The sequence below is a fragment of the Echeneis naucrates genome, chromosome 17, assembly GCF_900963305.1.
Source record: "Echeneis naucrates chromosome 17, fEcheNa1.1, whole genome shotgun sequence".
Taxonomy (NCBI): Eukaryota; Metazoa; Chordata; class Actinopteri; order Carangiformes; family Echeneidae; genus Echeneis; species Echeneis naucrates.
The window spans coordinates 9,761,265-9,788,671 of record NC_042527.1 but is presented as its reverse complement, the minus strand read 5'-3'; the positions used below and the strand labels follow the sequence as shown (position 1 = coordinate 9,788,671).

Below are 27,407 nucleotides of genomic sequence, written 5' to 3'. Positions count from 1 at the left end.
TTCTCAATCTATTCACATGGATTTGTTGCTGTTCTGCGGTGCGTTATATCACATCTAAATGTACAGTGTATAAAAGGCGTGATGGTTTTTAGGAAAGAGTGAATGAGGGATGGAGAAGTACTAGCTCACGTGAGGTTAACCTTAAACTCAGGAGTTTGATTTGAGCTTCTAAAATATTCTGAATTAAAACTGATATTTTATTCACACATTCCTTCGTATTTGCATTGATACCATTGCAATGTAAATGTTGCATAATGTATGCAGTTACGGTATATGCACAATAGAGGGTTTACATGTGTGTACTTGTGTATTGCACATGGTTGTCTATCTATGTGGATGTGAGTATGATGCGTGTGCATAATAGTATGTCTATATGGTTTGTCTCTGGTGATTTTGTGCACACATCTGTCCTTCTCCTAATCTCCTAATCCCTCAGCTGCGTCCCTCCTCGGCTGAGCGCTGGTCTGACTTCAGCTTCACAAATTCTTTGGCCACATCATCGTTGTTACGCTGGGAGAGGATGCGCAGCACTGTCAGGCCCGTCTCGTCCATGTGGACACGCCTGCCCAGTGGCAGCCAGCAGGTGACGCTGTTCTTATTGGCGATGTCCTTCACCTGCAGCACGGCCATGCCCACAGTGCGGTCATCTCTGGCGAAGCAGTAGTCCTTCACACACACCTGCAGCTCATAGCTCTCTGGTCCCACCTCAGTGCCCAGGGAGCTGAGACAAGACAGTAAACATTGGTCACCTGCTGTTAAGTTGTCCAAACTACCTAAATGTGTCTGAGACATGGCCCCCCACAAAAAAAAATGAAATGAAGAATTTTAAGTGGAAACTCACTACTGGAAACTCTCGTTGAACTTGGGTGACCAGCTGTTGTTCTTGGATTTGGTGGCAAATTTTCTCTTCTTGTCGCTGAGGTGAGGGCCAATGATGTAGACCTCCACAAAGGGCCTGAAGCCCTGCGCCTTCCACTTCAGGTCATTGGCAGCAATCACTGGAGGACAGAGGCAGGACAAGTCAAGCACAGAGGAGGACACGAACTGCAGAGCAGATGAATAACTGACAGGTTTTAGGGAAATGTTACAGTAACACAATCTGCTCAGCTCGTTTTACCTTTGACACTGATCTTGTGCTCTCCGTTGGGTTGGGGTAAGATATCTACATGCATGACCACCTCACCTACTGCATCCACTCCACTAGCTGTAAAGATATAAGATATATCCAGTGAGTGGTTGATTGGTCCAGTGTTTGCTGTGAGCCCATTTGTCTATCAGAGGCCATAACACCATTGCAGGCTGTTTTTTACAGTCAGCAATGTAGTGCGACTGAGATACATGACTTTAATGCATCAGCAGACTAGGAACTAAATTTGAACATACAAAAACCACAGACACACACACAGGCTGTTCTCTATGATAATCAGATGAGCAGGACTTGGCTGGGTGAAGCAGCCTCCTCTGCAAACTCTATTGCTGAGCAAATGGGGAACTGTAATGCAGTAATAGATGGTAATTCGTTCTTGACACTCTATTAACACAAAGAGAAAAAGAAAAAGGAGATGGCACTGAAAGAATCAACTGCAGCACAAGTCTCTGTTGAAAAGCTGCGTTACATCAGCTGACGCCATCTGTCACCTCACCCTCATCTCCAGGCACTGCAGTTTTTACATTTGAGCTCGGACTATGTATGCTCTTGTATTTGATATCGTGGCTGTTGACATTGTGATATCTGAGATGTATGGGCTGCTGTTGGCTGCTCTGGACAACATGCACATTTTTCATAACACTGCTGACACGTACCTTTCTCTGGCGGTGTGTCTTCATTTGCCGTGTACCTGATCCCTTTCCCTCCATGGACTGAGGGCACACAGAAGAAAGCAGCGTTGAAAGAACAGAATACAAATACAATGCTGGCTACTTAAAAGATTGGCCATGGGCAAATAGTGTGTCCTTGAGCAAAATATTTTGAAGTATTCATGCGGATAAAATAGACCATATATAAGGAAATATACAGTATATAAATGTAATGTACCCTGAGCGTTCTGTGAGAGGACAAATTTCCTGATGAGTTTGTCTGTGGCCTGTGTGTACAGAGACAGGGCGTAGCGCAGAGACTGCAGGTCCGGACTCTTTTCCAAGAATGTTTTCTTCAGGCCAACACCACCGGCATGGAAGTATTGCTATGTAAGAGATAAGACGTTGACAAAAAACACAGAATAATGAATCACCTTCTTCTACTCACTATTCTACGTTTCTTTGTGTTAAGCAACCAAAACAATGGAAAACATTGTAAAATTGTCAAGAACATGTGTATGCTGGATTTCTTGCTTGTGTAACAAACCATACGATACCTTGATAGTGTCCAGAGCCAGTTCTATTACAGCACACTGCTTAGGGGTCAGAGCCTTGGCCTCTTCTCGTCCCATGTGCTCCTGCAGGAAAGAACATACATATTTACTGCTGAAACATTGCCTAAATTTGACACTTACCATGTCTTTGTCATTTGTTTGCTACTGCCTTCCACCACTACCTTGAGTTTGGAAAGCTGGCCCAACTCCTTAGCCGCATTGAAGATCATCTGAGTGCCCTGTTGAGCAGAAAGAGACAGACAAGTGAGTATGTTATGTAAAGAGTGTATTTATGAGGTTGGTGCAAAGGGAGAGGTGAGTTCAGTAGGTTTAGTGTGGACAGGCAGCTCTAAGTACAAGACATATTTGAAGAGTGAACAGGGAAAGAGTAAAACTGCCGATTTCCTCTTTTAGATTTTTATGAAACCTTTGCAGAAAATATATTTTAAAAAGATATTTGAAATAAACCACCTCTCGGGAGAGGAGCATGGTGTGAATAGTGTTGTGGACTGTCAGTCAATACTACAGAGACAAACAGGCAGGTTGTAATTACTGTGGTGTACAGCGCAGCCGTTTCAGTCAAGTTTTGATGCACTGATATTCACAGAGGGAGAAAGTTATAAAACAAAAAGTGAAAAGGGTGTAAAGGGAGGTGTTAAGGCTCCTGTTAGACAGAGTGTTTCTTCATGCTCACAGAGGCTGCACACACTCACACACACATACTTACAATAACCTAAAAGAGGAAGGACAATAGAGGGAGTGGGGTGATGGCAGGATAGATGAGTTATTGTAGTCACAATGGAAAAATTAAAAGCAGAGAATTTTGGAAGGAGAGAAGTTGTTAATTTGGGTGGATGTCATGGCTTTTTAATCACATACCGTCTGGTCAGTAAGTGTTGGAAGAACAATTGTTTTCTCCATCGTGTTCATCACGAGCTTCCACAGCTCCTTCAGCACTCTCTTGAGTACTGTCTTCTCACAGATCTTAGCAAACAGCGACAGGCTGAAAAATACAGTCTTTCGGTTATAGATATAAAAGCAACACTAAATCCTATTTTTGCTTGAGGCTTTTTGATACCACAGCCAGAATTATATTATTTTTGGGGTCAGTTTGAGAAAATGATCTCATATATTTTTACAAAATGTTTAGTTGACTAAATATTGAATAAAATTTAAGAACATAGTGATGAGAAACTAGTATAGAATTAACACAGCTTCTTCTCTAGATCAGAAAGTACCAAATTAAGAAAAGAGTACCCAAAACAAATTATCCAACCATTTAACATAATTTTTGAAACAAGTTTCTATCGATTTTCAAATCTTGCTGATGTTCTTACTTGCTGTCCAGAAAATCCATGATAGGTTGCAGGACATTGTCGGCCTCCTGAACCACACTGCCATTGGCTGGTACCGTCTGACCTTTCACTTGAGCCAGGATGTCCCCCATCTGCCTCACGTTGTCCTCGATCTGGGGCTGGAAACTGCAACACCATACATACAAACACCACCAACAAAAATCAGACGGAGGAACTGGGGCCAGCTTCTTTGAGTTCCAGGCAGGAATTAAATAAACATGCCTACCTGACCGCAAAGATGTGGCTGAGGTCATCCATGACGTTGTTGAGTTTGTTCTGCAGCTCCTTCAGGAAGTCGCTTGCTTCCACATTGAGCTGGGAGACAATGAATGGGATTAAAATATGTCATATGTCCTGTTATAATCACAAGAAAATAGACATGTGAAAACTTACATCTTTGCCTCCCATGGCCTCAAACATCTTCTCCAACTGCACTCTGAGCTGCTGGATGTTATTGATGATGATACATGGCTGAGCAGAGAGAACCAAAAATCATTACTTATACAGACCAACACACAAACACAGAGCTTAATATTGTAATCAATCAGTGTTATTCCTCCTTACATTTTTTATTGCTTCTTTGGCAAAAACACAGTGGTAATCCAGGGCAGGTGAAGAGGGGGTTCTCAGTAATTACTACTCCTATGGGGGTTGAATTCTCAATGGGAGTGCAGCTGACTTTCCCTCTAGCTTACACCACATTCAGCTAATTACACAACCTTAATTCACTTTGAAACACTGCGATGTGGGCATGGCTATTACGCCACAGAACAATTTATTGCACTGAATTAATCAACCTGACCACATACACCAAACGGAGTACATCTTAAAGCATTGATGGACTTTAAATAAAACTATCAAGCCAGAAAATGCTGTAGATTCTGCTGACACAAACTTCCATCTGGTACTTTGCTGTGTCAAACTTTTCTTTCTTTTAAATACTGTCTTTCACTTTAAATACTTACCACTTTCTCCTTCTTCACATGATTTGGAAAATCTTTTGCTATGATGTCAGCATAAGATAACAGGACATTACCAATGGTCTAAGAGAGAAAAATCAAAAGCTTATTATGAGAGCATAAAATAGATGTAAAAAAAATCCAAACAGTGACAGCTCTGGTAAAAAGGTAACAGTGCAAATATTATGAGGTAAATGTCACCTTGGCAAATCTTTTCATGTAGTTTCCAACGATCTGAGGGTCAGGACACTCAAGTTTGCGAATGATTTCAAAACTCTGGTTGAGCTGAGAGAACACGTCCACCACTGAGCAGGAGAACAAAGCATGCTCTGATGTTACCTGGAACTGGACAACAAATGGGACCAGGGGGAAAAGTATGAGAAGCTGTTTTGTGATGCTGATGCTGTACCACAGTCATCTGGAAGGGAGGTTGGTTTCCACTAAGGGCAACCCCACATGGGAGATGTTTACAGTTTTGTTACACAATGTAGACAATGATAATAGACTCTCTTTAGCTGTATGTGACTGCAATCAAACCATTTGTGAAGTGATGGAGGGATCAGGTGGTTTGATGAAAAGCAGAGCCTTCATTATCCCAGAAGTGTGTAGTATTATGGTATGTGACGTGGCCTGGGGACTGTTGTTCTGCTGATACAGGAAAGCAGAGGCTGCCTCAGGAACAGTAATTGGACCCAAAGGGTCTCTGCCATGAACTGGGAGACTCTTCATCTGCTTGGTATCGACCTTATTGCTGTGTGGATATGTAGGCGTGCGTGAGACAGAGAGTGTGACAGAGCATGGTATGTGTCTGTGAATGTACATCGACTTGCAGTAGCATCTGCTACTCTAAGCATTGAAGTTTTATTTCCCATTTGCATTTGGTATTGAGTCATTATTGATTGCCTTGAGGCCTTCAACCTACTCTTCTTAGCCTGGAATGTGCTGAGTCAGTAGAGATGATGTGAATTTCCCAAATTTGCATGAGAAATACATGAATCCATTTTGGGGGATAAATGTGATTGTTCTCAGATTGTTGAAGGGACAGTTAAACATCTTGAGAAATATACATTATGCTTTTCATGCTACAACATTTCATTGACGGACTGATACACTATATAAAAGTATTCGCTCCCCTGCCTTGACTTGCATATGAACTTCAGTGACATCCCACTCCTAATCCACAGGGTTAATATGTCGGTCCACCCTTTGCAGCTATAACAGCTTCAAGTCTTCTGGGAATGCTTTCCACAAGGTTTAGGAGTGTGTTTATGGGAATTTTTGACCATTCTTCCATAAGGGCATTTGTGAGATCACACACTGTTGTTGTTGATGTTGGAAGAGAAGGCCTGGCTCTCAGTCTCCACTCCAATTCATCCCGTGTTCTATTAGGTTCTATCTGGGTTCTAACTGTTCCCACAGCTGGAAGCATGAAATTGTCCAAAATCTCTTGGTATGCCACCATGTCATACCATATACCATACCATAGACAATTCCATGCTCCCAACTTTGTGGGAACAGTTTGTGGATGGCCCCTTCCTGCTCCAACATGACTGTACACCAGTGCACAAAGCAAAGTCCATAAACACATGGATGAGAGAGTTTGGTGTGGATGAACTTGACTGGCCTGCACAAAGTTCTGACCTCAACCTGACAGAACACCTTTGGAACTTTGGGATGTCAAACTGTCCCTCCAACAAATCTCAGGTTTCTCCAACGAAGTGTGCAGAAAAGCATGAAGCAAACACTCTGGAGAAAAGAGAAGATGATTTGTGTCTAAAGTTTGAGTAAAATGTGTCAAATCCTGTTGATACACCAATAAAATATAATATGACAGCTTAAATTTGACCTCCTATATGCAGCATTTATCCCCCAAAATTGATTAATGTATTTCTCATGCAAATTCGGGTAGTTCACATCATCTCTCCCATAAACACACTCCTAAACCTTGTGAGAAGCCTTCGCAGAAGAGTCAAAGCTGTTATAGCTGCTAATGGGTGGACCGAAGTCATATTACACCCTGTGGATTAAGAATGCAATGTCATTTAAGTTCATATGCAAGTCAAGGCAGGTGAGCGAATACTTCTGGTAATATAGTGTATGTTGTGAGAGGATCTGTGTGCTACTCGAGTATGCTAACAGACCAGCATCTTACATGTGAAACATCCATATCAAAAACTTACCCCATCTTTTTTGTCCCTCTCCAGGGCTCCATGGAGAAAATCTCTGGAAACTTCTTCATTCTCATCCAACCACATGATGACAAATGGCTCAAACCAGCTAAAGAGGAAAAATGGGAAGGGGCAACGTGAGTATTTGTGCTGCTGAGGCATATGTATAATGAAAATTGTGCAGGCTGAATAGAAAATACTCACGCTGGATATTCAGGTACATGCTTCTGAAAAGTGGGCAGCTCCTTGCAGTACTCATTATAGAGCCACTTCACCTTGAAGTGCAAGTTCATATAATCTGCACTTTTGCACAGGCGGTGCTTCTCATGCTCTGAATGTCAAAGAGAAAGAATGAGTAAAGTCCCACTTCACCACTTGCTCACGTGCCCAAAAATAGTTGCATTTAGTGGCACAAATAGTTACATGTAAAAATAAAATAATAATAAAAAAAAAAAAAAGTCAAAAACTAGTGGCTTCTGTCTCATTATGAGGCCACAGACAGAAATACACCTGCAAAGTTATATACATGTATATGTATATATGAAAAATGAGCGTACCCTCCATGGCATATTTCATATCTTGTGCAAACATATTCCACATGACTTCGGCACTGATCTTGCCCACATTCAGTTCCTGAGGAAACCTAGAGGAAGAGGGGCTCAGTCTTAAATCCAGCTCGATGAGCAATAATGGTTCTTCATTATTTACAAGATAACCAAGCTTCATTTTAATGTAATTCCATCAGTGTTTTCCCTTTATGTTTTTCTTGCAGCCACAGAAAGAAACAGGAATTTAGCAAAGCAAATCCTATGAGTTTAATTAAAACTCTAATCATTAAATTACAATTACAACAGTATAGTATTCCTATTCAAACCCAGTCACCTAAACTCCTGTTAGCATATTGCAAGTACTAACATAAACAGCAAAATTTTAAGTGAATTTTTTATTTTATAATGGCAAGACCTACCTTGTGGTTTCAAGACAAACAAAGGTGGTCTGTTTGACTGTTTGTGTTGTCCCTTATGTTTTGACAGTGCCCTCCCCGTATTCTTCGTAGTTTTGTGTTCATGCTTAAAAAATCCCATATAGCTGCTATCTTACCTTATTTTACACTCTCCTCGACAGGGTTAAACAACACTGTCTATATATTATGCACTTGAGGGAGAAGACTGACATTACAAACTGACACTCACTGATTAAGGCAGGGAGTGTAGGAGTTTTTGTCCTCTTCTATGATGGAGACGATGAGTGTGATGAGCTTAGACCAGAAGTCCAGGTTTTTGATGCTGGGACCCTGCTCATCTGGAGGAACTGCCTTTGACTTGAGATAAAAAGATGTTATGGATTTAGATCTTAATAACTGCATCCTGCAACATTTTCTTTGGAGTGGCACAGTGCAAGAGAGGCATTGGAGAGCAACATACTGAATGAAGTGCTTTTGCTTCACAGACACACACTTACAGGGTCTGTCTGATATTCCCTGTTGTAGAGGTCATGGCAGTTGTTGAAAATGTACTCGTAGGTGGAGTTGAGACAGGCTTTCACACAATCCTTCACCACCTGGCTTGCCCGGGGGGGACTCTGCAACTCCTGGACCTGAACATAGATGTTACACAACATATGGTTCAAACGAAAACGTCACAAAGTGTTTGCAGGAAGTTATCTCAGTGGAAATTTAGCCATCAACACACTGAACTTTACAAATTGCACCAACATACATTTATAGCCTCACACACAGTTTCATGATAATAGCTTCAGTTTGGAAAGGGTAATTTTATAGCTGATTCACAGTTTCTGAGTTTCTGCCTTAGGCTACTTAACAGAAATTGCAGGAAAGTTGTGCCATGTTTACTTTGGCTTTACATGCTGATTAGCAAGAAAAAGAAATAAAATAAATGAAAAGAAAATAATCTATATCTTGTTAATTTTTACCTTCATCCTGAAAAATGTGATGCTTGTCAAGAGATCAACAGTAGACTTGAGATCTTGTAGTCTTTCAGGACTGCTGGCTGGGAAGTTATTCTGAAAGCAAACCCATGAACACACAAAATGATGATTAATGATGATGAATAGTTGACAAATAGCTCAAAAAAGTTTAAATGTTTACTCTTTCTTCAGGCAGTAAAGAAAATAAATATTAGCAGTTACTGTATCATTCCCATGCGTTTAAAAACAGAAATAGTATGAACAAATGTGGCCAGTAAGATCCCTTAATAATTGTAAAGAAGTTAAAATAAAGACATGTAGTCAGTACCCGGTACATGGAAAGGTCGATTCTCAGGGAGTTGTGCAGCTGATCCAGAAGTTTGACAAACCGCTCTTTCTACAAAGAAAAATGCGCAAAACTGAACAAACCACTTACAAAAATACAACAGCTGACAGAGTATTTGTAACCACTTGACTATACAAATCCAAGGCTGAACTGAAAAGCCTCAGCTGATTGGACATTTGGAGAAGGAGGCAGGGCCATGTTAAACTGAGGGACCAAGAGCGAGTCAATAATAGTGATATCATCTTAAAATTTATTTTGATAAAATCTTTTAAAAATAGCATTTTTCATCAGACAAATATATGAAGGTATAAAACATTACTATAGTATTTGTAAAAAAAACAAAAAAACAAAACGTCAGGGACTCACGCCAAAGTTTGATGCAGCAAATCTGTCTGAAGCAGAAACATTGTTGGAGGACTGGGTGGTGTGGGCATAGTAAGCATTGATGTTGGCCAGCAGGGTGCTCATCACAGCTGGCACTCCTGGGCACATGTACTTAGATGACAAGCAGGCAAAGTGCCTGTGGGGTGGAACGGAAAAAAATTATATTTCAAGGATTGACCTGCTACTTATTGCTCTAGTAATTAATTTACTGTATCGCTAAATTTGATCTGTACACAGCTACTGCCACCACAAAAGTGAAATATTAAGAACAATTTTAGGGGGACTGACGTCATGGCCTGGTAGATGGACTCTACTCCGTATCTCATGGCGAACTCATCTACTATCTCCTGGGCTGTCTCCTCAAAATACACCTTCCAGGCATCATCCCCTTTGGCATCAGGGATCTTCACTACACCACTGTTCTGCTCCTCAGTGGTGTACTGGAACAGATGCTGAAAACAGAGCAAGGGCAGGTAACAAGGTTTTTGTGTTTTAATATTAGTTTTAATAGGATCTGAACTGACACATTGTAACAGCACAATGTTAAAAACAACAGGAATCAGAAACTATGTCTAAATTAATAATTTTAAAGCAATTGGACTGCCCAGGGCTTTACTAGTTTCAGTTTTCAGTTTTGACTTACGATCACACAGTTTAACAGCATTACCTGAAAATATTGTGAAACAGTTTTTAAATTAATAGACATATTACACCATGACAATACATGTCTCATATCCAGGACGCTCATCCACATCCCCCTTTACTGGTAAAAATGGCTCAATAATTCCAGGCAATTACTAACGATGTCAACTGCCATAGCAATGGAATAAAATAATTGTATGTTCTACTGAAAGAACTGAAATCTCTCACATGACAAAGACAGGCAATTTACATGGTTATTAACAGTGTGAGTGTGAAACGCTGAAAGAACAGATGTACCAGCTCAGACTGACCTCATGTAGACAGGTGTACTGGACATGGTAAGGAGCTACTGTCTCTTCTCCTTTGATCTCCACACTTATGTGCATCCGGATGGCTCCTGACACTGCAGATTTATCTGTTCTTTTGTCTGTCAGATGAAAGAAATATATCTTTTTATAATGTTTTCGTGGGCTGAAATATGTTTCTCTCTATAGACAAGGACTTTGTCTCAAGACAATTATGTGTTTTTGTTATCTCTGTGTGACATGCTGCTCCCCTCATTTGTCTCCAATTCCATCAGGTTTTCTCTTATCTTGCAAAACTCACCCAGATTGTACCAAACATCCATCTCCCCGCTCAGAGTGCGGACTTCAATGATTGTTTGACCCAGGAAGTCATCGCTCTCGCGTTTGAACCGCTGTTTCACACGAGACTTGATGTCATCATCCTCATCCCACACACGGACCTTGATGCGGTCAGATGAATTGTGGCATTCACTGGTTGGGACAGAGGCAGAAAATGCTGTGATGGTGGATTCTATGTGACAAGATACACAAATATCTAAAAGGTGCATGGTTCTCTTGTAATCAAAAATATTAAGATGGAGTGTCACATATGTATCTGTGAAATATAACCCTGATAATATTGTATGTCAGCATTTACTTTTGTTCTCAGTACTCACAAGTGAAAGTTTTCTTCCCAAACAGGGTTGAGGTTGCCATATATTGTTTTAGTCCTCTTCTTCGTCTTCCCAACTTGAACTGTGACATATGGGTCACTGGAGCCTGTCTTATCTTTAGCCTGCAGACCTTGAGCACATACCACTGAGAAGGAGACAAAAGACAATTTGACAACACAACTGTCAGGACAACTTCTATAGCACATGTCGAATATTTTAAAATTTATTTTAAAATTTATTTATAAAATTCTTATGTCAGTAATAACCAAAGAACCTATCACCTTGCACTCCAATTCAGAAAAGAAAAAACTCACCAGTAATGCTAATCTTCGCTGACCATTTTGATGTCCCATCAAGCACGCTCTGTTTGATCTGTTTCATGTGTGTGGCGTGTGTTGATTTGTCAAGAGCAAAGACTTCTTGTATTAGCTCAAAAATCTCTGGTTTGTTCCTTTCTCTGATCTTCATTCGGTCTTTGAGAACCATAATAATGTTCTGGGTTCGGTCCTCTGCTCCATGCTTAGAGCTCTTTTCTGCAGCTCCTGATGAAACAGATAAGTAAAAAGAGGGAAGCATAAGGCAAAGGTAAAAAATATATTCGAGGAAACATGGCCCATAGGCCCACCAGTTTATCTCCTGTTTCCTCCCATTTAATCTTGCTTAAACCTGAATGAGTGCTGAGTGCTGAATCAAGATTGTATTAGATCAACTGAAACTTTTAGCTTTGGCTGGGCTCAGGACCCCCCCCACCTCCCAGTTTTATGGAAAAAACCATCTACTTAGGAAGAATCAGATAGTGAGGGTATAAAAGACCAACAAATGTTTTGGTACCAAAGTCTTAAAACACTTTTTGGGACAGGAGAGCAATGAATTATGCAATGCATGGATTGATTTCAAAACCAGCATGGAATTGGAAAAGTCATCCCTTGTGGAGCTGAATTAGATAAAGCTGTCTGGACACAGAGGGTATTGGTGGAAGAGATCAGCGTAAGGCAGGGGTATGACAGGACATTACTCAGGAGATAAATTTGAAGGGAAGAGGGAGGAGAATGTGAGAGTGGATAGAAGACAAGAATAATGGGATGTCAATCTGCCAGAAGGATACAGAGGGTTTGGGTTTGTGTGGTGGGCTAGGTGTGTGTATCCCTAAGTAATAATAGCCGTGTATGTTTTGCAGTATGTTTATGTGCATGCATGTCCTTACTTTGCAGACAATCAGCATTGAGCAGATCCTGGCACTTTTCATGGCATTTGACGCCGCACTCTGAACAGCGCATGCCTTGGCGGGCTATACCCCATAACAATCCCTCACATTCATAGCAATAAGTGGGGGTGGTAGCTGTCCACACTTCAAAGTTATGTGGAGTAGTGGAGGATATTGGGTAGATCAGAGCCTGTAGCGTCTTTTTATAAACATGACTCTTCTGCAAAATACAAAGATAAAAAAGTTTGACATTAGCAGTGATTAGATGCTGGGAAGACCTAAGTAGAGATGTGGAAAAAAAACTGTGAGGGAAACCCACCAGTTCCTCATTCCCAAGAGTGGTGGAAGCCATGGCTGATGTGATTCCAGCTTTACGAGAGTTCTGTACTAGAGACTACGAAGAAAAGGATAAAGAGAAATGTTATTTAAATATGAACTAAAGTGCAGAGGTCAAACTTATATGTGATCTCTGTAAGGAATAAACAAGTACTCACCATGGCCTGATGAGGCCATGCAGTGATGAAACAGGAAGAAGGAAAAGAAAAGATGTGGAAATACTTTACAATCAAACTACTTGTACAAATCCTTGTACTTGTACAAATCCATATTATGTATAGTGGGCATGTGCATGTTCACACACATTAACATGCAAATGCTATCACTTCAATTCACCTTGGATTAGAGAACCACAATAAAATCATGTTCAGGTTATTTAAATTAAGAAAAACTACAAAGCATGAGAGGAAGAAAAAAGCATGATTGTTTTAGAATCAATTTCAGAGGAACAAATAGTGTCTGCACTGAAATGATTTCAGGACACCTCAAGACTGGCACAGAGTTTGTGTGTGTGTGTTTGTTTCTTACCAGATCTCTGACAAGAGGAATGGCTTTCCTCTTGCGAAGGTCAGGCATGCTGTCAATACTGTAGAGTGCACCTCCCATTCTGGATAAGAGAAGTTGTACTTTATAGATTCCTACACATGCTCATCAATATTTATAGATCATCAAATGATCCTATCAGAAAAATGTCAGGCTATGAAATTATGTTTTGCTGTTTGGGCTGATATATTTCCTTTGATCATTGTTTCTACTCCAGCCCAAGACCTCTCAAAGACTTCACTGAAGAGCTTAATTACACGGCTGCCTCATCTCAAATAGTGGGACTGCTACGCCAAACACCTCAGTGTAAATGCTGGGTTTCTATTTGGCTAAATTCAGTATGCAGGATCAGTTCCATTCTGAGGTCTATAATATACAAATGCCCTGCCCAATAAGTCAGGGCAGCCTACTGTCGTTCAATAATAAGTGGTCAAATGTCATGAGTGGAATAAGCCTGCAGATCAGAATAAAAAAAGCAAGGAGAATTTCTGGACTAATGTAGGTTATTTTCAATTTAAGTAAATCATTGTGGGTTTTAAAATTATCTGAAGGTAAAAGAGTTAAAAGAGTTTAATCTCTAGAGTTACAGATTGAGTGTTTTTGTTGTAAAGTTCAGCACTAGAAGAGCTGACAGCAGTGACTCACCCTCCTTTACCAAACCACAATGAGCTGGAGGTCTCTCCTCGAGCCTGTGAGAGAAAATTAAATTGTAAGAAAACGAAAAAGCCTTTTTTGGCCTTTCTACGGGGTATCAATAGCACATAATCACTACACTAAAGGTTATCTGATTTTATATAAGGTTCTTCACATCTTAGATCCTGCCCCCTCTTTGAGTTTTTGCATTAATGGAAGACAGTGGAAAGAGCTCTTGCTCAAAGGTCTTAATGATACCTTGCAGTACAACTAAGAAATAAAGCTGAAGAAATCTGTCAAAACGTAATTCAAGTTATTTCTAAAAACTACCAAGAAAACCCATCAACCAAAAACTATTTCATTACAGAGTAGTTAAATGGTAATTATGTTATGTAAATCTGAGAAGCTATGTTAAGTGTGTCTGAAGAAACAGAAACGTGGCTTATAATTAGACAGGACAACAGCTGTTGGAAGATATAACAGAACATATCAGATCTTTGTCAAGATGAATGAGTGGACTGAAGGTGCCAGTACATCGACAGCAGGGAGTTAAACAAGACATCTGTAGCATGTATTTCCTGCTTTCTTTTATGCAGCCAATCAGGTTGTACCCACCTGTCAACATGCTCCATTGAAGGCCGAGCAAAGTGCAAGTGAGTGTCACTATGGCAATGACATGAAACTGGAAAGAAAACAAAGTGGGTCGGCACAAAGGAAAAAAAAAAACAAAACAAAAACAATCAAAAACAAAGAGAAGCCAAGTGCACAAAAATGCAACGCAACACACATCAACATAACATTGAAGCAAGTGATTAATCATATTCACAACTGAATTCAAAGGTAATGAATAGCAACAGAATATATGAATAAAGTATGCAAGTGAAAACTGACCAAGCAAAACTAAATGTAGAACAAAATCAAACATTTTTGTCAAGCAGTGGTGTAGTGCTGCATTCAAAACTGTCATAAAAAGTTTGTCAAGTTCTTTTATTTTAGGAAAGCCAAAAAAGATATCAATTATAGAATAAGAAAGACAAATCTGCTTTCTGGTATCTGGCAGAAAACAATAACAAAAAAGAACTCAAGAACTTACTGTATGCAGCCTCTCTTTGTACATAAATAATGCACAACACATACATATTTCAAAAACCCGGTACACACTTTTAGAGGTTCCTGAACTCAAGTATATCTTTTAGATTACAGGGTGGAGCTGAACCAGGCTAACAGCTCGGGGTCTGGACTTGACTGTTGTGGGATACAGAGCTGAAATTCGTAGTGAAGGTAGGTCTAAAACAAGAGCTGAGACTAGGATAAATATGTGATCTTACCTCCCGAAGCTGCTCTAAGACCTTGTTGTAAAGCCTGAGCCAGTTCTCTTTGGCTCGGATTGCTGGATCTACTGGCTCTTTTTGATCCTCTACAACTGGAGGACTAGAAAAAAAGAAATATATTTTTGTGATTTTTGTCTACATTCTATTTTTGTTGTTGAATCAGTTAATTGATCTCATTAACTTATAGGCTTCACTCCTACCTCTCAGTTGGCAACTCTTTTAACTCTGTTGGTGTCGGTGGCCTGCTATCTTCAAAATTCACCTCTGTCTTCTCCATGGGAAGCTTCTCCTCTGGCAGTGCAGGGGATGTCCTTGGCTCCCTCTCCAACATTGTTTCCTCTTCTAGCCATGGCTCTTCCTCTAAGCGAGGAGCCTGGTCCTCAGGGGCAGGTGACTCTCTGGTGGCAGGATCACTGACTTGGGAATGGGGCTGTGCAGAGCTTGAGCTTTGTTGGGAGCCAGGGTCTATGGCTTTGGTAGGGGGCTGAGGGACTGCATTAGCCACAGTGGATGGGTGGGATGGAGGAACAGTGTTAGCTGCAGCAGACTGATGCTGTTGAGATACAGCTGAAGGTGGTGGTGGTTGAGACTGGGAAGGCTGGGCAGTGGGGACCGTAGACAGGAAACTAGAGGCTAGGCCTGTGACTGCAGCTGTTAAAGGTTTGGCCATTGAGAAGAAGGAAGTAGCAGATGGGGCTGGCTGGGGCTGGGGCTGTGTTTGGGCCTGTTTAGGTGGTTGGGCTGTTGGTTGACTAGACGGAGGCTGTGCGGTTGGGGCTATACCAGGAGGATGAGCCTGGGTGGATGTTCGGTTCGAGGGTTGAGTAGGGGGCTGTTGTTGGTGTAGGGAGGGCTGTTTTTCTAGAGGAGGTCTGGAGCTGGGTACATCGAGAGTTGGAGGAGCAGTTGATGTGGGTGTGGGAGTGAATGGAGGCTCCATGTCCTCACTGAGGGTCCCATCCAAATTGTACAAATCTTCATCATCATACATCATCTCCTCATCCTCATAGAGGCCATCTTCCTCTCCCTCATACAGTCCCCCATCATCCTCCTCATACAGAGCCACCTCCTCTCCTCCATCTTTGCTGTAGCCTCCTTCATCACTGTATGCCCCCTGGGTCTCATCAGGGTCCCAGTCTGGAGAGCCTTTACTGTAGCTAACCGAGGAATGGCAGGAGTGGTAGGAGTCATTCTCATCATAAGGGTCTCTCTCTCCATATTCACCACCATAGTCCTCCTCACTCAGCTGACTGCTGCACCGACTCAGCTCTGCAGATGATGCATAGCTCCCTGTGGGACTGGAGAGAAGAGAATGGAAGAGAAGAGACTCTTGTAAGTACTCAAGAGGGATACACTACAATGAACACAGCCACTCATTCATGCTATTATTGCCATTTGATATGTGGACTAATAAACATGTATACATAGGTAAAAATTAAAATTATATACCATTCTTTTATTAACTATAATCTCAAAATTGCTTGCACAGCATTTTATTAGAGCACTTGCATGCCTGTACACTTAGTTCTCTAGCGGACAACCCTACTTTAAGTCTTTTCTACGTGTCCTGGAGTGGCTAGGAATAATGCTGATGGCTAATCAATGAAAAGCACTGAGGATACAAGAGTAGCAGACGGGCAGCGTGAAATAGAGCACAACAGAAAGGTGAGAGGCCTCCATAAAGCTGACAAAAGAAAAAAGAAGAAGCCTCCAGAAATGCAACAAAGAAAGGAAAAGTATTCATACTCTTTGATAAATGGGGCTATTAAAAACATAATAGAGGCACAGAGAGAAAAAAATTGAATTAGGAATGGGAGATGGTGAAGAAAAGAAGGGACTGGATAGCACAGAGAAAAAGTAGAGGAGAAAGTGCAGGTAAAGAGGCGAAGTGGAGAGGGCTGAGAGAAAGAGATGAAGAAGAATGGGCAGAAGATTGGGTAAGTTGACCTGTCCAATACACTCACACAAGCAGCTCATCTTGGGTACATTAGAGACAGGCATAGTTTCAATCTCAGACTGTGAGAAATATGTCAGTAAAGACTGAGAAACAGTATAAATATCTGAAAAAGTATTCACTTTTAGTATTCAGAGGGGCACTACACCGCATAATTTCACTGACTGGCTTCATTCATGAATAGGCAAAATTAGACATCAGAAAAAGCATGTGTATGTATTGAAGGTGTGTTAAAAATTATGAGTTGAGGGTCAGGGAAATGGTGATGAGCATGTTTTCGCCAAATTTTCTGATATCTCACAGAAAATCAATAGTTTTATCAAGAAATGATTGACAGGTTAATTGCAAATGAACATAATCATCATTTCAAGCTTAACAATGAAACTGGAACACACCTGACAGTCCTCTGATGGTGGTAGTCAAGGTCATGGCTGTTCCCAGATCGTGGATAAGACAAGCTTCTAGAGCTGCGGTGCTGATGGCTGATGGGATATTGGTGGACAGAGGCATTGGGCTGAGATGTGCTGTAGTAGGGAGGCGGGATGCTGTTACTGGTTTCACTGCGATAATCACTGTCTCTGTCATCCACGGCACTGTCTGGATCCTCATCTACACAGACACACATACAAAAAAAATGTATATGTTTTTACAGCAGGTTGTGTCGATGAAATATGACAACAGTTGAAAGGCGACAATTGAGGAATTTAATATAATAAAACCACGACAAAGAGGACAGAACATCAAGAAAGTGATGATGCCGGTCCACATTGTCATGTGGCACAGAGATAGGACTCTCTAATCAGCAGTCTTTTAGCACTGTGGTAATTGCAGATAATATGGATGAGCTGGCAGCATTCCACTGCTGAAACCCCATCAGACCCATATAGGTTATTTAGAGAGCATCCATACATGAAGGACATGATGAACATCATCAGGGACTTCCTTCACACTCTTACTATCGTATGTGAATGTAATTCCATTCTGAACACTAAGAATCTGCTTTATTTTTCTGTGGTGTCCATAGATTATAAAGATTAACATCCCAGAGGAAAGTGATGAGAGACTTTGACCATCATTGTATCCCGCAATCTGAGGAATGAGGGCCACTGCACAGCTTACACCATGATCTTCATCTGACTGGATGTGTAAACCATAATTAAAGGCATCAGACTTTGTTTCTCACTTCAACTGTGTCCCCACGTGTCCCACTCATTCGCTATGCCTCCCTCTTCCTCTCTGTTTCACTCACTCCATCAGCTCACCATCTATAATTACCCCCCTGAGCTTTCCCTTTTCCTTTGTGTGAATTGAGATGAGATGAATTGCTGCAGTTGTGTGGGTGAAACACTTACATAAGACCATCTGCTAATCACAGCAAGAGAGAAAGAGATAGACAGGGAGGAAGTCAGATAGAGAGAGGGAGTGACCCACGGAAGGCTTATCTTAGTATGTATGTATATATCCCAAATCTTCTGTATGTAGTATGGTATGCAGTATGTAGCATTGCTGTCCATTAGTATTTGGACAGTATACTTTTTTCTTGATTGTGATTCATTACTGCAGAATGTTCAAAAGTCAGTCACCCAAATTAGTTTACATCAGGCCTCTTTCACTGGCAGCTGGTGTTCAAAATCTGGCCAGGCAATAAAGTCCAGTCTACCAATTGTTTAATTACAAATGTTAAAGCTTTAAGTGTTTGCCACAACAAATTACAGTGAGTGGCAATATTGATTCTGATACTAGAAAAATTAAGAAAATAGATGAGACAAGAGACCTCTTTCCCCCCTCCTCTCTCCTTGTGTGTCTGCATTGGACAGAGTGTCCCCTGGCCGTTCAAATGTTCAATTTCAGGTCACTCAGAGCAGGAGTTAATTTAGTCATGTGAAGTTTTGCTGGAAAACAAAAAGCTCTGTTACTAAATCATTGTTTATTATGTTTGTTGTATATTTCAATCATCATAAAATCAGTGTGTAATAATGTTTTGTTCAAAACCACGCTTTTCAAATTTGCTGGTCTCTCTCTCTGATTTTCTACTGCTTATCCATCAGGGTCCCTGGGGGTCCCGGAGCCAATCCCAGCCTACGTTCAGGGAGAGGGCAGAGTAGTTTGCTAATAAAAAATAGTAACTGAATAAATAAAGCAATGTTGATTCTAACTTATAAGTACTGAAGAAGAGTACAACAACCGTAGCAATGATGGGAATAACTCATGGAAATGTATGACAGCTGAGCCAACAATCCACAGACCTAGTCGTTTTTTCCAATTAAACTACTCTGTCTTACTGATATAGTCTGATATTTGTCAGTGAGGTCTGTTTGTTGAGATATACTTTAATTCACTATACCTTTTAATGGGAAATGGTGTCACAACATTTGACTGGTACTGTAAAAGAATATATACAATACATATTGTCCTCTATGAACAGGGCAGCAGGAGGATGATAAAAGCTGCCCTTAAATTGCCAAAACAAAAGTGTGACTCGCTGAATATCTATGGTGTCACTGTATGTAAAATGATGTTGCATGTAAGTGTTGTACACTTACTTTGTTGGTCTCCCCATAGGCTCCAGTTACCTGTGAGGAAACAGGGGGGTGTCAGTATTGATTATGAATCACCCTTTCATTTCCAGACATACGCATTCATTCATGCTATTAAGGTTTCAGAGTTTCCAAATGGAGCTGGTGAATGGAAAGGAAACAGTAAGGAAGCATAAAAGAATTGCTGAGCACTTCAAGTCTTTCCATCTGACACAAGCAGCTGGCTCAGAGAGAAGGACCAGTAGTTGAAACACAGCAGCATCCTGGAGGAGTTTGCCTCTGGACATCTAATACAACTATTGATCCTTCACAGTGCAGTGATCCAGGATCTTTTCCCCTCTAACGCACAACATCCAATGTGTGGTAACACATATAGTTCACATACTGAGCTGAAGTAATCATATCCAAACAGCTTAACACAAAATCATCTTGTTCAACAAAAACAATTGACTATTTTGTGCAAATATTGACTGGTCACTTACAGCACTGAGTGCCTGGTACACGGAGAGGGCGTTCCTGTTCTTCCTGGTATGAATACTGGAGGAAAAAAACATTACATACAGTGGTTTCATAGTGATAGAGAGGGTAGTTGGGCATCGGGGGAAACAAAGCTATAATTAGATTTGTCCTGTAATGTGTAACACACTGTTCTCATTAGACTATGTTTCCCATTCCTAAAATGAGAAGACATGCTGGGGTATTAAATCAAACATAGTGACAGCTTACATCTTGGTCCCTCATGGCATTGAGCTGCTCTAGTTTTTTGGCCCAGTACCGTGCCTCATCCTCTGGGATATCTGAAACAACAAACCACACAATCTCAGATGACAAAGCAAGTCTGATGCTGCTCCATCTTTGTCACATGTACGTATAACTCTTGAAATAGCTTTCCTCAAACTTTCCACTTCAACATAGCTTCATCCTTTGCCACAAATTTTACCCATTTGAGTTTCTATAAGTATAATAACCATTTTCAAAACTATCTGACCCAGAACTTAGTGACAATGTAAATAGGCCAGGTTTTCAAATTGAAGAATCAGGTGTACAATATCGACTAGAGGAAGGGGAAACTGTATGAAAGCAGCACCTAATCAATGGTATGAGCAACACAGTCAAGGAAAGGACACAAATAGTTTCCTCAACAGCCTTGAACACTCATCAGTTAGGGCAGATTAATTAATGGTACAGAAATGACTGGTGTTCATATATTACTGTTTGCTGTGTAAATATGCAGACAGACATAATTTATCAAAGTCATTTCCCGCTTTTATCAAGGGATGGCTATTTCTTATAGTTTTATCTCTCACCTGCTGGAAATGTTTGACTTTGATGTGAATATTGATTTCTTACCAAGAGGCAGTTCAAAACGTGTGTCAAGCAACACCAGGTGGAGAGTGGGATCTTTGGTGCCACAGATCTCATTATCAGACATGATGACCTGAGAGTCCAATGTGAGCCACTCCCCGGGACCTTCCTGGATACAGAAAGATAAACAAATTAAATGTAAATAACAAGCAGTGCAGATAGATGAAAATGATGAGAAAAGCACAGACCTGCATCACTACCAAGTACCTTGAGAACGTCTGAGCAGAGCATAGTTCAATTGCTGGTAGTTAGTGACAAACCTCATTTGACTGTCGGATGCTACGGAGAGGAATCCAAACAGTGCCAACCATGGTGTCCCAGATTAGCCCTTTGTTCCACACCTCCACCGTCAGACCCAGGTCCAAGCGGTTTATTTCACTACAAGGAGAAATAAAAAGGTAGAAATCTAACTGACTGGAAAGTTTGCTTAGCTACTATAGTCAAGTACTTGTGTTTACTGTATCTTACTTATTTCCATTTTCTATTATGTTACATTGCAGAGGGAAAATTTATACTTTTTACAACAATTCCTTAATTTAGGGTTAAGACAATTTATGAAATATAGTTTAACAATACAGATTAAACCAGTGCTTTCTAAACTTTTTGGCTTTTTTACTTTTTTGTAAAAAAAAAGAAAAAAGAGAAAAAAAAAAAGAAAAGTAAGCAACAACAAGATTACAGATAAAATACGCTCGTAGGACTGAAAGAATCTAATAATGTAACAGTACTCAATTTTTTGCTGTATTCTTCTATAAAATTTGAACAAAGGACTTTGAAGTAGTAGTAGTAGCAGTCGTTATACATTGTAACAATGATACTTTTACTTGGTAAAAGACACTTCTTCTTCTGCCACTGTTAAAAGTAAATGCTAAAAACACACAGGCACTAAGGCACAATAATTACTTGTTGGCTTGCCTGTGACAAATATAAGACATGTCTCTGTGGGAGCAATCTTGAGAGACTCTAACATAAAGCATTTAGACAGCAGGAAGCAGGACAGAAAGAGCGAGGGAAGGAGAGCAATGGTGAAGGGGAGGGTAGAAAGGGGTGTGAAGAAGGCAGTGGAGGAGGTGATTTTATCGCATGCCTGGAGCGAGAAAGTGGGAACTTTAATTAAGAAATAGAGGGACTGGATTTCCTGTCTCTGTGGTGACTCCTTTTAAGAAAAGTGACTGATTCATGGCAGTGACTGAGGGTGCACAGTCATTCAAAGGCGTTTTGGGAGGAAGGGATGAGGCTTTCTCTGCAGCCCAAACATTACATAACACAGCTTCACTGATGCAACCCCAGTACAATGCTCAACGCCTCCAAACATCATACAAATGCACAGGACTCCACAGTCAGCCCGCTTGCTGCAACCCACATCCTAAATGATTCCCACCATTTATTGCCCATATGCTGCTTCACTGCCTATAGTACACTGGATTGCTTTGCATGCCAAATAATAAAATTATTCCATTATTTGTTGAAAACAAATTTAACAGTAGGAAATGCTCATATTTATGACTGGAGATCACAAATAAAAGAACAAGGAAAGGAGAAATTTGGGGAAAGTAAGGTTGAAAGGAGGAGGAGAAGAAGAGGGACTGAGTAGATGAAGATCAAGAAGCTGTCTTTAGAGGAAGCAAGAGGGAAAAAGGAGTGGGAAGGAGCCAAGGTTGAGAATGACGATGAGAGGAGCAGAGGTGCAGAGGGAGAGCAGATGAAAAAGAGGATGAGGCAATTGTTGGAGGCGGAGGTGTGGATGTGGAAAGGAAGAGCTATGTGAAACAATATAGGGATAAAGGACACTTGGGATGGAGGAGTGAAAAGGAAAAAGGTTGATATAAAGAAAAATATTTAGCATAAACACACATAAAAGCACTCAAACAGCTGAGCTGTAGAATGAGTTGAGAGGATGAAAAGAGAAGGCAGGAGGTAGAGTAAGGGAGAAGGAGATACAGAAAGAGAGCTTTGTAAGAATATGATCAAGGACTCACAACATGAAGTCTTGCTCCCAGCTGGGCAAGTTGCCCCTGACAGCGATAGTTGTACTCTTCACATTTTGTACCTTTAGAGTCACATAAGTGTTGAACTTCTCTGTCAAGGTAAAAGGGATGAAGAAACAGCTGAGTTAAAATGAAACATCTCTGTGTTACCAAACAATAAACTGCTCCCAGGTAGCCCTGCAGATATAGACATAGATACTGCATTCTATGCTTTATCTGACTTTCCATCCCTTTATTTCCATTTATGGCTGCAGCATGTAATGTGTCCTTGGTCTGCTTAAAGATTTATGTCACGTTGAGAGCAAGTCTCTCTCCCTGTGTGATCTACCTCTTTCTATTTCAAAGATTCCAGGTCTTACCTTGGGGTCCATCCAGCTTGGCTTTCTTCACTGTGGAAACACAGAGAGAGAAAGTCACAAACAGGAGCACCATCTGTTTTCGTTTCTAAATGCTCTTGCATCCTCTGTTGGGGCTTTTTACACAGTAAGATGGGTAAAAACTGTACCCAGGATAAATAAAAAATAATATATGAATTTTACATCTGTGAATTTTAATATACAACATGAAACTCTTGGAAATAAAAGTAGCCTATGTAGAATGAGCACATTAAAGTGTTTTCCTGTCACTCCGTTAACAGCGCCTACAACACCTACAAGATGACTGTTGACTCATGAAAATAAAATTGCAACTATGCAGATATGGACTAAGTGCTCTGCCTTTTGTGCCATAAGGTCCAGACATGTTGGCACAAACTGTGGTTGTGAAACATACAAAAACACACAGTGCTGGAAGAACATGGACAGTTTTCCCGCTGTGCTTCATCCGTGTGGCACACAGAAACAGACCACAGCATGCAGCATGCCCACATGCAAATAAATGCTACACCATAGCACAGGTTTAACAGACAAGCACTTTCTTTCATTATTAATAATATTTCTTTTATTGGCAGGAATTTGAATGTTAATCATTGTAGATGTTGTGTAACAACACATTTAAATCATTTAAATATTTAGGATTTTATTATTAAATTCATAAGGTCCCATTTGGTCCATTAATCTGCCTTTCTTAATGTCTTTCTTGTACAATCATTCACTCTGAAATTTCCCACCTTCATCAAATGCAAGTATTTTCAGCATACAGTTATAGCCCAAGCTCTCTCTGCAGCACCTCTTTACCAGCTTTGACGTAAGTCACACATGCATTTTTAATGCTCTACTACCCACTGCGCTCCACCACACTCACACACTTTTTCCACAAGCTCCCCACACCAGAATGCGGGTTTGTACTTAGTGTACACACAGGTTTGTATCAGTAAAATTCAAACGCAAGCTGAGTATGTTAATATGTTATGTAACCAATTGGTTAGTTTTATCACCTCTTGAGGAATGCGAAAACCAATCCATGAGTTAATAAATATTCTCCAAATAACGTCCAAATCAGAATGCATCACCATAGCAACCACAGCAAAACGAAAAGCTAAAGTAAAATTGACCTGAGTCAGCAAGTAGCTTTTTGTTTCTATTTTTTAGTCCTTTTGCTTTATATTTCTCTCATACAACACACATGCCAAGGACAAATTTGCAACTAAAGTGCTATGCTGTAACACCAACACACACACACACACACACACACACAATCTGCAGTGACTCACTCACATCCACCTGCAGCAATGATAAAAAATATTAATCTGTGCTTCAATTCATACATCAAGACAAGAATGAACTAAAGCCCTGTTATCATTGTTTAGATAGAGCAGATTAAATCTAGCTTCTTGTTGTGTTTCAATGTTAACACAAAAACAGCCCTGGAGATATATCAGTTCATGAAAAAGGCTCAATAAGAAGGAATTGGATTTTCGACAGTGGAAACTGAAGTTTAATAATAGCACACATTCATAAATCTCCCTGCCTGGTTGACTTATGAAGAAAAATGTCCAAAAGCCCCCACAATGTTTTGTCAAAATTGCATGTATCTACACAGATGACACAGCCCCAACACACATATTCTGTATACTTAATGGCTTATAGCTCATAAACATTAAGTTTGTGAGGGCTTGTAACAGTGGATCAATTGGCTGAAATGTGGGTTGTGGGTGTGTAGTCTAGATTCAGAAAACAAGGTCAAGCTTTAATTATCACAATTTCATTAAATAACTTCAAAGATATAACAAATCAAAGTGTGGATGGAATTTCACTCCTTAATCAGGGGACGCACAATACAATCTGCCAGAACCAATACTATAGTCAGTGCAAAACCTTGTTGGAGCAGCCTTCATTCAGGAAGTACCTCTGACGCAGCATACCCTGACTTATGGGATGTCAGCAGAATGCCAAGAAAAAAGAGATTTGACAGGGGATGAAAAAACCCTTCAGCTTGAAATGTCAGAGAATGTTAAATAGGGAGTTGTTGAAAGCTGTAATCAGACAACCAATGACAAAGCACAGGCTGACATGGTTTGGAAAGACTGTACCTTATTCTGAAGGATCGTATATATGCACACAGATGTGTAGCAGACCTTGCAACTGCTGACAGAGACATTACACTCCCCGATTTAGTGTCTAAATCAAGAGAGGAAGATAACTGGACTTGAAAGTAAGTAGGATATCTGCAGGAAAAGAGGCTAGGTTTTTCAGAGTTAATCTGTATGTGAATAAAAATTCAGCTTCGTCTGCAGATGCTCCAAAGAAATGCAGCCTATTCAAGAAGCACAAAGTACTGTGGAGGCCAGAAATAGCTCCAGTCAGGTAAGCATGAATGATGTAACAGGAACAGAAAGAGGGCTGTCTGCCAAGTCTCGTAGTCTAGGACACTGACAGCTGCAGCCAGTGTTTATGAATGAATAACGCTCAGGGTCCTAATGACACCTAGGACTGTCACAGAACCTGGACACTCAGTGGGTAGGACCCTGCAGGATAATGTAAGGTGGGCTAGGATCTGTTATGGGCCTCAAAGTTGACTTTGAAACCCCCTTTACTTTCTTATTAACCCCACACACCACTCCACACAAATTTACCAACTAACACTTGATGACATTAAGGGTAAAACATTTAAGACGTTTAAGCCAAACATTCAGTAGTTTAATTTATTCCAGTGTTTGTTTGTTTTTTTAAGCATTATGCAGTATGCTAAAGAAATGGGTCTATAGGGGTTTCGGACTGTTGGTTGCCCAAAAAAGCAGTCAATGTTTTTTTTGTTGTTTTTTTTTAACTGGAATGGGATAGCATCTAGCTTGTTTTTTTGTTTCGTTTTGTTTTTTTGCTTTGGCTATTGATTAATTTTCTTTGGATCACGTCATCCATTAATCCATCTAATGGCTCAGTTCACATATTTATCATATTCTAATATCGCCAATTGATAATCAGTGATGAACATTTTTTGTAGTTGCAGCATTCCTGACTGACAGATTGCCCTTGCTCCAGATTATATGGCAGTATGGGAAAATTTGCACATCCCCATATGAGTTAAAACAATATAATTCTGCAGTTCTGCTTATTCAGTGCCAAACAAAAACCTCAAAACTGGGTACTCCAAATAAAATGCCTTAACAGGGGTTTATGTCTCTCTTCTTTCCCTGCGTTTACCACTGCTCACTGGATTTGAAGATGGAACTACTTCTACTTCACAAGCAGTCAGAGCAGATGCTTATTCATCGCACTGACGGGCAACACTGTCAGCATCAGGTGCTTTCAGGGCAGGGAGGCTGGTGGGAGGAGGTGACGCATCGTTTCGGGGAAAACGTCTGAGAAATGACGCGCAGCTCCAGCAGGCTGCGAGTATTCCCTCACGACTACAGCAGAGCGGCAAAGCAGAGGCTGCAAGCGGTGCGGTGCGGTGCGGTGCGGTGCGGCAAGGGCTTTTCCTCGCTCTCCTCCTCCGTCTGCCCACGCATGAATGAACAGAGTGGATGACACACACACACACGCACACACACTAAGCAGCCGCAGCAGCACTGGTCAGGGATGGAAACGGCGGTTTTCCTCCTCCATGTAGACATTAATAGAAACTCTAACAGGATGTGATTGGTAGCTGGTAGAACTATCAGTCACGACTGGACTAGCCTGTGTCATTACCATTAGTCTCCTTTTCCGGACAGGTAAAAACCACACATACATGTACACCGGCCATCTTCACTTATGGTGAAAAATGAATTTCATACATGCCGTTTGGTAACTGTGTCCCAGTGACAGTCCTGGATAATTAAGTGGACTCTCCCCCGGAGCTGACAGCCCGCAGGCTCGGCTGCTGTCCGGCAGCCGGTGCGGTTAAACCGCGGTCAAGTGATACTTCAATAGTGTGACACACAGCGGCTGCCATTGCTTCGTGTCTTACCTCCCACACATAGCAGGGACATCTCTGATAGCGCGGTGAGTGTCCCCGTCCGTCCTCTGCTGGCTGCTCCGTGGTTTGTTTGGTCAGTCCGTTTTTGT

At 40.8% G+C, this 27,407-nt stretch overlaps 1 protein-coding gene across 1 annotated transcript; it reads right to left on the bottom strand.

Annotated features, from left to right (window-relative positions):
- Positions 1-228: 228 nt before the first annotated feature.
- On the bottom strand, positions 229-27,331 carry LOC115057477 (protein unc-13 homolog A). The gene is made up of 42 exons (XM_029524618.1): positions 27,310-27,331; positions 23,340-23,369; positions 22,972-23,071; positions 21,253-21,370; positions 20,978-21,101; positions 20,354-20,424; positions 20,110-20,164; positions 19,634-19,663; positions 17,486-17,699; positions 15,337-16,434; positions 15,134-15,236; positions 13,818-13,861; positions 13,158-13,236; positions 12,788-12,793; positions 12,613-12,687; positions 12,294-12,513; positions 11,404-11,631; positions 11,093-11,234; positions 10,738-10,907; positions 10,443-10,558; positions 9,778-9,941; positions 9,472-9,625; positions 9,088-9,156; positions 8,766-8,855; positions 8,295-8,429; positions 8,027-8,154; positions 7,391-7,476; positions 7,038-7,164; positions 6,846-6,942; positions 4,867-5,010; positions 4,672-4,749; positions 4,100-4,177; positions 3,933-4,021; positions 3,689-3,832; positions 3,231-3,354; positions 2,534-2,590; positions 2,355-2,435; positions 2,036-2,183; positions 1,804-1,860; positions 1,118-1,204; positions 842-998; positions 229-721 (listed from the first exon to the last, which is right to left on the bottom strand). Exons 1-42 carry the CDS (start codon positions 27,329-27,331, stop codon positions 433-435), a joined length of 5,628 nt encoding a protein of 1,875 aa, XP_029380478.1. The 3' UTR covers positions 229-432.
- Between the last annotated feature and the right edge of the window lie 76 nt (positions 27,332-27,407).

What these genes read in the sequence shown, in the direction of transcription:
- LOC115057477 (XM_029524618.1), bottom strand. Translation starts at nt 27,331, where the DNA reads ATGTCCCTGCTATGTGTGGGAG. An exon ending in CAATGCTGATTGTCTGCAAA is followed by an intron (nt 11,632 to 12,293) that starts GTAAGGACATGC and finishes CTGTTTCATCAG; the next exon opens with GAGCTGCAGAAAAGAGCTCT. An exon ending in GGATGTTTGGTACAATCTGG is followed by an intron (nt 10,559 to 10,737) that starts GTGAGTTTTGCA and finishes TTCATCTGACAG; the next exon opens with ACAAAAGAACAGATAAATCT.